This window comes from Nannospalax galili, unplaced genomic scaffold (assembly GCF_000622305.1).
Source record: "Nannospalax galili isolate Female #2095 unplaced genomic scaffold, S.galili_v1.0 scaffold5, whole genome shotgun sequence".
Classification (NCBI taxonomy): domain Eukaryota; kingdom Metazoa; phylum Chordata; class Mammalia; order Rodentia; family Spalacidae; genus Nannospalax; species Nannospalax galili.
Genome location: NW_008353126.1, coordinates 2,086,228 through 2,094,663, shown reverse-complemented (window position 1 = coordinate 2,094,663; position 8,436 = coordinate 2,086,228). Strand labels below are relative to the sequence as shown.

At 46.2% G+C, this 8,436-nt stretch overlaps 1 protein-coding gene across 2 annotated transcripts; it reads left to right on the top strand.

Annotated features, from left to right (window-relative positions):
- On the top strand, nt 1–5,343 carry LOC103747827 (glutathione S-transferase Mu 7). 2 transcript variants are annotated; one of them, XM_029554656.1, is made up of 8 exons: nt 1–134; nt 390–465; nt 895–959; nt 1,248–1,329; nt 1,427–1,527; nt 2,567–2,662; nt 2,747–2,857; nt 3,163–3,296. In XM_029554656.1, the coding sequence occupies exons 1-8, from the start codon at nt 99–101 to the stop codon at nt 3,211–3,213; spliced, it is 618 nt and encodes a 205-aa protein (XP_029410516.1). In that variant the 5' UTR covers nt 1–98; the 3' UTR covers nt 3,214–3,296. The 2 variants fall into 2 exon arrangements, with proteins under 2 accessions (XP_029410516.1, XP_008848597.1); XM_008850375.3 differs by lacking the exon at nt 3,163–3,296 and adding an exon at nt 4,707–5,343 and having other exon boundaries at nt 2–134.
- Nucleotides 5,344–8,436: the final 3,093 nt, after the last annotated feature.

Here is an 8,436-nt window from a genome sequence, read left to right as displayed (position 1 = left end):
ATAAAGCGAGGCCCCGCCCCGCCGCTCGCTGGCTGTTCTTGGGCAGGGGAGACTAGGCTGACACAGCGCCTGTCTGCTCAGTCCATAGCACCAGCACCATGCCCATGATACTGGGTTACTGGGACATCCGCGGGGTGAGTGAGGGGTCCGCATTGAGGGTGAGACTGGGAGGAGGGGCAAGGAAACGCACAGTAGATGGGGGCTGGTTCACGGTGATGGATTCTCTTCTGGAACTGTTGGGGCCCTCTGTCCCTGTCTGGGGGCCTGGGTGAACCCTCTGTATGTGGAGTGTGTGTGTGTGTGTGTGTGTGTGTGTGTGTGTGTGTTCACGTGTGTACGCGCGCTGATAGAATCTCACCATCTCTGACCTGTCATTCCATCTCTCACAGCTGGCTCATGGCATCCGCCTACTCCTGGAATACACAGACTCAAGCTATGAGGAGAAGAGATACATCATGGGGGACGGTAGTGACACTCTTCTAGTCAGATCCCTGTCCAGCTCTGCCCATTGGTGCCCAGAAACCCAAGCCTGGCCCCCTGTTGCTCAAGCTCCGCAGGCCTTCTTCAGCTGAACCCAGAGTGTGCCCCTTCCAGAAACCGCCTTGATGGTGTAGCTTGATTTTTCTAATGGAAGATGCTAAGAACCCTCTGCATCTGTAATTGGGTTCCATTCCCTTAGCACTTGCCTAAATCTTTTGCTAGCCTTAGTGATGCAGGGCCCACAGTCCTTCTAAGCACTCTTTGATCTTGAAACCTTGGAATGTGAGATTGAGACTTCAGGTCCCCTGTCTTGTGGGGTGGGGGAGATGGGGCGTGAAGGTGTCTCCCAACTCCTTGGAGAAGGAAGCTTGGACCCTGGAATAATTTCTTTTTGCATCATCTTGTTTACCACAGCTCCCGATTATGACCAAAGCCAGTGGCTGAATGAGAAATTCAAGCTGGGCCTGGACTTTCCCAATGTAGGTGCAGGGAAGGGGTGGTTTAGGGAAAGTGATGGTGTCCCCACCTCATCTCCTTGCCTAGCTGAGGGGGTTCGGGGCCAGTGCTTCTCTCTCCTGCTCCATTCCTGGTGGTCTGCACTGTGGTCCTGTGATGGGCTATGTCCCAGATCTTGCACTCAGTGTGCAGTACATTCATGGAGGGCTTCCCATGCCAGGCACACTGAGTGCCAGGCTCCATGTCTGTCCTAACCCAGGGGATGCTGGGATATCCCTAGCCCATCTGGTCTTCCCTGCTTATTCATCCAGCTGCCCTACTTAATTGATGGACCACACAAGATCACCCAGAGCAACGCCATCCTTCGTTACATTGCCCGAAAGCACAACATGTGTGAGTGGGGCTGGCTACAGGGTGGGGACGGTGGCCATCCCCCTGAGCTTGGCTGGGGTGGGCTGCTGAGGATAAGTCTGTGCTGTGTGTGCTGCAGGTGGGGAGACAGAAGATGAGAAGATCCGTGTGGACATTTTGGAGAACCAACTTATGGACACCCGCATGGTGCTGGCCAGACTTTGCTACAACCCTGACTTTGTGAGTCCTGCTCTGGGCTGGATGAGGCAGCGCTGGAACAGGGGCCTGTACACTTGTCTTATCTTCTGTTTGTGTTTGTCATTGGAACTCCCTAGTGCTGCTCTCTCTACAAATGGTATTCTGAACTGCCCTGGTGGCACCCTCTGGAGGCTGAGGCAGAATGGCTGAGTTTAAGGCCTTCCTGGGCTACATAGTAAGACCCTTTCTCAAAAGAAAAAAAAAGAAACTAAACTGAACTTTTCTATCCAGTGACCCTTGAACTTCAGAGTCTTGTCAACTGGAGCTCCCAGTGAACTTCACCATTTTTAGCATGCCATCCAGACTCCCACATTCAGTGTCACTACCTGGACAGTAAATTTTGGATATAGAATGACCACCCATTTCTGCCCCAAGCTCTTCCAGGTGGCTTAAATCATCCCTGCTTCTGCAGTGATACACTCAAACTATGAAGGAAAGATGTGGAACCAAGGACTGGAAGGTCACCCTCACCTGGGGCTCTTTCCAATTGGCTTTGCAGAGCTGTGCCCACCATGCCCATACTGATAAGCAAATGTTCCCCACAGGCAACTCAAGGTTGACCAAAGGCCTTCCATCTTCCCCATTTCCTTCTCTCCCCTCAAATTCATTTCATCTTTTTGGAAACAGCATCAAAGTCTTCTGTCACTTTACTAAGTAGAATATCCGACTTCTTTTCCAAAGTGCTTTTAGTTGTTTGTTTTCTTGATTCTGCATACCATCTGAGTCCAGAGCCTGTCCACACAGTCCTGAGTGTGACCAAGAGGTGATTTGAGCAACAGTGGTGAGTCTCAGGGACAGTGTAGTCCTGCCTGACTTTCCATCACCTCTAATACTGGATCTGGTGCCTGTAGGAGTCTAATTAATGGTAATATAATAAACTAAGTCTGGACACTAACCCAGGCCCAGTCTCTGGTAGGTGACTGCTCCCCTGCCCAGCTGGGGCCTATGCAGCCCTGGGAGGCCAACTTTTCTGTCAGGGAGCCTGTGCCTGTGGGTAGTTGACCAGTGTTTTCTGCCTTAGGAGAAGCTAAAGCCGGAGTACTTGGAGCAACTTCCTGGAATGATAAAGCTCTACTCTGAGTTCCTGGGGATGCAGCCATGGTTTGCAGGGGACAAGGTAAAGGGGAGGGAGGTGAGGAGGAGAGCTGCCATTCTGCCCAGGATATCAGATTCCATTATACTCACCCCCTCCTTCCTGCAGATCACCTTTGTGGATTTCATCGCTTACGATGTACTTGAAAGGAACCAAGTGTTTGAACCCAAGTGCCTGGATGAGTTCCCTAATCTGAAGGGCTTCATAGCTCGATTTGAGGTGTGTTCCTGATCCGCTTTCCTCCTGGATATCCTTCTTCCTCTCCCCGTTTTCCTTGATACTTTCTTAGTCCTCAAACTAAAACAAAATGACAATAAAAGAAACCGTAACATTTATTAAGCACTTGCTTTCTGTGCTCAAATCATAGCAACCACTTTACAAGTGGATTGAATCATGAGTCCCTTTGGACTGGTAGGAATGAGACTTGAAGACAAGTCACTAGTGGAGGTTGTATCCAGCACCCTGTTGGTATGTGGCCTCTAAGGGGAGCAGGTAGTAGATATGTTCCTGTTTTCTGTCAAAAGGAAAAGCTTCAGGATCCTGAGAAGCCTGGGTTTCTCAGCCTAGGATGCTAAGAAGGAAGCAGAAGATGCCAGGAGTATGGAAGCCAACAGGCATCAGGAGAGGGAGGCATGGTAGGATTGGTGTGAAGGAACAATGTGCAGATGGTGTTTATACCTTATCTGTAGAATGCTTGGCTTAATCTGATCCACATCTGGCATAAACCAAACTCCAGGCTGCTTTTGGTCCTGGATTTGACTATGTATATGGGCCCTGCTGAAGGATTTTATCCTGAAATGATACATGCTATGGGACTCCCTTGCCTTCTTTCCAATGTCTCCATAATGTCAGCTACACAATGTACTTCTGTGCTTATTTTCACTCCTATTTACTTACTTTTTCCTTTGTATGAAGCTCAGTGTCTGGCCCAGTGGAACATGGAAAAACTCCTGCAGACAGCAGCAGGCATAACAAATATGTTATCATCTGGGTCTGGGGTTCATGGTTTAGCTCACTTCTTAGTTAATCATGGGTCCCCCCCAGAGTCTACTTGACACCCACAGAATCTATCTGGGAGATCTGGGAACTGGGGGTTTAGAACAGCAGGTTTGCCATCTGGGATCTTCTCCTTCCCCATATCAAGTGATGCACTTTCTCAGTCAGTTCTCCGGCTCTGGTGCTGGACCAAGCACAGTGACTTTGGTGATTGAGGAAGAGCTGCTGTGACTGTGGGAAGGGAGGGATGGGAGAGCTGAGGGCTGCAGCCTGAGGCCTGATGGATCTGGTTCATTGAAAACAGGCAGCACAGCAATCTCTGAACACTATAGAAATTATCTAGGCAGGTTATCCTGAAAACATGGAGCAAAGTACACCGAGTGTCATTTGGTGTGGTCCTCTGTAGCAGGGCGAGACAGGGGCACAGTGAGATTGGAATGAAGTTCCATGAAAAGCAGTTTGGATTTCTACTTTCAGGGGAATGATTAAAGCTGGCCCAGCATTCCAAGCTTCTCCTCCCCCTGTTAATTTCACCGGGGATTTGCCGGGTTCATGACTGAGATCTGGGCTCTCTTTTCTGCTCCATTGGCCTGTTCTGGACCTCTTTGTCCTGTACAGGTCCTTTGTGTGCTTAGCAAGAAAGATGTTCCCTGTGGAAAGGGGGCATATCTGTGATGATAGGAAGTGACAGGGCCTCCTGGGGGAAGACAGGAGGGCAGTGGGCAGAGAGGGCACAGGGTGGCAACCCCAGAGCCAGGCTGGCTCAGATCCTGCTCCATTGACTAGCTGTGTGAGCAAGAGGAAGTCACCTAACCTCTCTGGTTCTCAGCTTCTTTGCTGATTACCTGGTCGTGGTGGTACTAATCTTGGAGGATTGTTGAGTGGGTTTTCTGGGTGGACATGGTAATCTCTAGCACCTTGCATAGGGCCCAGTCTCCCCTTCTTTATAGGCAATTTAAGAGTTCCTTTTCCAGGGCTCTAGGACTAGAGCTCACATGGAAAGGCTGTTCTTGGAGTGGAGCTATATTGACCAGTGGAACCACAGACCTGAACTCCTACTTTGTCCTCACAGGGCCTGCAGAAGATCTCTGCCTACATGAAGACCAGTCGCTTCCTCCCAACACCGTTGTTCACAAAGATGGCCACTTGGGGCAACAAGTAGTGCTTTGACAGAGCAGGAGGTAGGAGTTGGAAGCCCATTCCCCTTGGGCTGTCAGGAGCCCCAGGGAGCAGCTGGAACCCTGCAGCCCAGATCTACTTTACTCTTTTTCCTTCTTTCATCCCTTTCCAGACCCCAGGCCTCGTCAACTCTCTTTTTCTCATCTGATCCATGTCCCCTTCAGGTTCTTTAAAGCCTTAGCAACTCCTTTTCCTTGAGAAAAGTAGCCTTCTAAAGCTTAAATGTCCCCATAGGCTCAGTGTTTGAACACTTGGTTCAGCTGATGGGTATTTTGGGTAGTTATGGACTCTGTGGGAGGGAGGGTCTCTGTGGAGAAAGTTGGGTTCTAGGCACAGACTTTGATGGCTCTAGCCAAGCCCCCCACCCTCCAGCTTTCTGCTTTCTGATTCAATAAGACTTGAGCAAACTGTGCTGTATGCAAGATCCTATCAATCACTACAGCTGTGAATCACTCCTACTACCATGCCTTCCCTGCCAGGATGGATGGTATCCCCTAAACCATGAACCAGAATAAATCATTCTTCTTTTACATTGTTTCTATTGGTTATTCTATCACAGCAACAACTACAACAACAAACAACTAATCCAGCACATCAGGAAAGAAGCCTGATTCCAGGCCCAAACCCTCTTGTAGATGATCTTCAGTTCTAAAGATGGTCCCCTCGGTCCTTCTGAGGTCTCTTAAGTCGAAAGCCTTTGTGGGGACCTGCCATGATGCTATTCCACACCCTTCTGTAAATGGTCCTAGCATAAACCTCCCCTACTCAGATTCATCACTCATCAGCTCTTCATTTCATCACATTCTCCTGAAGTGATTTAGAATTACACTTAGAGTGAGCCTCAGAAGGTTCAAGAGGAGTTCCTAGTAGTTCAGTGATTTCTATCCACAGTGCCAGAATTAGTTATAGGTAAGCATTCAGACAAGGCTCAGTGGTAGAAATCACTGCATATCAACAAAGACCTCTTATCCTCAAAACAACATATCCAGAAAGATGCCTTCAAAAACTGGGTGAAGACTTGAACAGGCATTTCCCCAAAGTAGCCAGTTAGTACATAAGACCACAAACACCGTTAGCTAGCAGAGCAGTTGTAAATCCTACAAGATCCAAAATGGCTAACATCCAATGGGCTGACAACAGTGGTAAATTTATGGAGTAACTGGAACTCTCACACAGTGCTGGGGGACAACCACTCTGGGTACTGACAATATCAAGAGTTGAACAAGTAGCTACCTCTCATCCAGGAGTTGCTCTCAACAAAAATGAATGTTTTTGTCTTCCACAAAACATGAAAGACTTGTGCAAACATGTGGAAAGCAGCTTAGTTTTAAATTCCATCATCAGAAAATGAACAAATCAATTGTGGTTTATTAATATAGTCATTCATGTAATGAAATAATATATTATAATTTAAAATAAATGCTATATACCACAACATAGATGAGTCTCAATGATATAATGTTGACTACAGGATCCAGGCACATAGGAAGTGGAAAGATTGTAAGAACCAGGGAGGATGTGCATGACCATATGGAAATAGAATCCTACAAGCTCCTGGGAACCTGCTCATATGATTCTATGGCATAGGTGCCAGCATACACAAGTCCCATGCAAACTCAGCAGACAGTAACGCCCCATAGATCTGGGAAAATGAACAGCAGGCCCCAATCTTATCTAAAGGAATTTTGACAACTGATTGCTGTTAGATGAAGAAGAGCTGATCTTCCTAAAACAAGGGACTCTAGATAGGCTGACTAGACTCGGCGGACAGACTTGCACTTGGGAATGGCTAGGGGCACTGACAACATAGTGGGCAGTAACAGGGATGACAGAGTATATGGGCTCCAGTGGGGGGAGGAGGCTATGGGAGGATGCCAGTGGGGATGGGGTATAAAGATGATTAAGATTGTTTGAGATGTTCTATATGAAACACACACACACAAAAAAAAATCAATAAAAAATTAGTTAATTTTAAAAAAAGAAAAAAAAAGTACAATCAGTTTTATTCCATTTCCATGAAAAGTGTGCTGGGGTTGGATGAATGTTGACTTTGGTAGGGTTGTTATTTGACAGGAGGTTGTGGGGTGCTAGAAATGTCCCTTATCTAGATTTAGATGGCAATGTGAAGTACACAGATATCAAACCCATGTGGATATACTTACTTCCTACTGAAACATAACTTCCATGCAATAAATGTGCCTATAAGATCTTCCGTGTTCATCTGTATGGGTTTGATATCTGTGTACTTCACGTAATTGTCAGGATCCTCTTGTCTTTGGGATTGCCATGGGATTGCAGATGTGTGTGCCTGTGATGTTTTTAAAGTGGGTACTGGGGATCTGAACTCAGGTTTTCATGTAAGCACTTTACCCACTGAGCCATCTCTCCAGCCACTGCCCCCCGCCCAGGTTTCCATTAAAAAACTGTACATATTAGCACTCTACTTACATGTATATTTATAATATGTAGTTGTTATCTTGCACTCCTTCCTGTACATAAAGTATAGTTTTCCTAATCATTTTCATGCTGTTTGGGTATCTTTAACCTTTATCTTTAGTTTTCTTTACATCAGTCTGATTATCTTTAAACTTACTGCCTCCTGTTTTGGGTATTTCATTTGTGATTATACCCAAAGGATACAGTCTGCAGCATAGGGAAAAAATAGTTGTGGGATATTATAATTATGTGTCTTTTCCCAAGTGAATACATTTATAGTGCCACCAGGAAGAACTGTGGCCCTTTTATAATTTACCAAGGCACTTGAAGTCCATAGTTCCATTTTATGTTACTTTAGAGGTTCAAAATGACTCTTTGATGTTTTCCCCCTTTCACTAATTGCTATTGCTTGTTCTTGTTTCCACTTGCTGAATCACTGCCCCTAAATCTCCGTGTAAAACTCTGTTTTAGCCATTGTCACCCCAGGACTTAACCAGTTTATGAAGTACATACAGTTAAAAGATGGGCTATTGGGCTGGAGAGATGGTTCTGTAGTTAAGAGTACTGGCTGCTCTTGTAGAGGACCTGTGTTCAGTTCCCAGCACTATATGGTGGCTAACAACCATTTGTAACTTCAGGGGGAAGTTCCAGGGGATCTGATGCCCTCTTCTAACTTCTGTGGGCATTGTATAACACGGGTGCACTTACATTCATGCAGACAAAACACTCATACACATAAAATAAAAATTAATTAATTAAATAAATAAAAGATGAGCTGCTGACCATCAAAATTCATTTTTCCCCTATAGTGCAATAGTCTTAATTGCTATTCTGGTCCAGATTTTCTATCACAAAATAGAATGGTTAACTTTTTGTGTTAACTTGATGGGACTAAGGAGTGGCCACCAAATTGTGAAAATATTCTTCTGGTTGTCTTTGAGGGTGTTTCTAGAAAAGATTAGTATGAGTGAGGAGATTGAGTAAAGATCCATCCCCACAAGGCTCCTTGTTCTCTGGCTTTGGCACTATTAGAGACTTATGCCATCACCCTACTCCCCACCAGCATGTTAGGCCTCCAGACTCAGAAAGACTTAATGTCACAGGCTTTTTGATGTCCTCCTCTGGCAGACTGAAAATCATGGGACTTTATCTTCATAGTCATATGCGGGGCTGCCTGTCTGGAACAG

What these genes read in the sequence shown, in the direction of transcription:
- LOC103747827 (XM_008850375.3), top strand. Translation starts at nt 99, where the DNA reads ATGCCCATGATACTGGGTTACTGGGACATCCGCGGG. An exon ending in GAGATACATCATGGGGGACG is followed by an intron (nt 466 to 894) that starts GTAGTGACACTC and finishes TGTTTACCACAG; the next exon opens with CTCCCGATTATGACCAAAGC. An exon ending in TGCCCGAAAGCACAACATGT is followed by an intron (nt 1,330 to 1,426) that starts GTGAGTGGGGCT and finishes TGTGTGCTGCAG; the next exon opens with GTGGGGAGACAGAAGATGAG.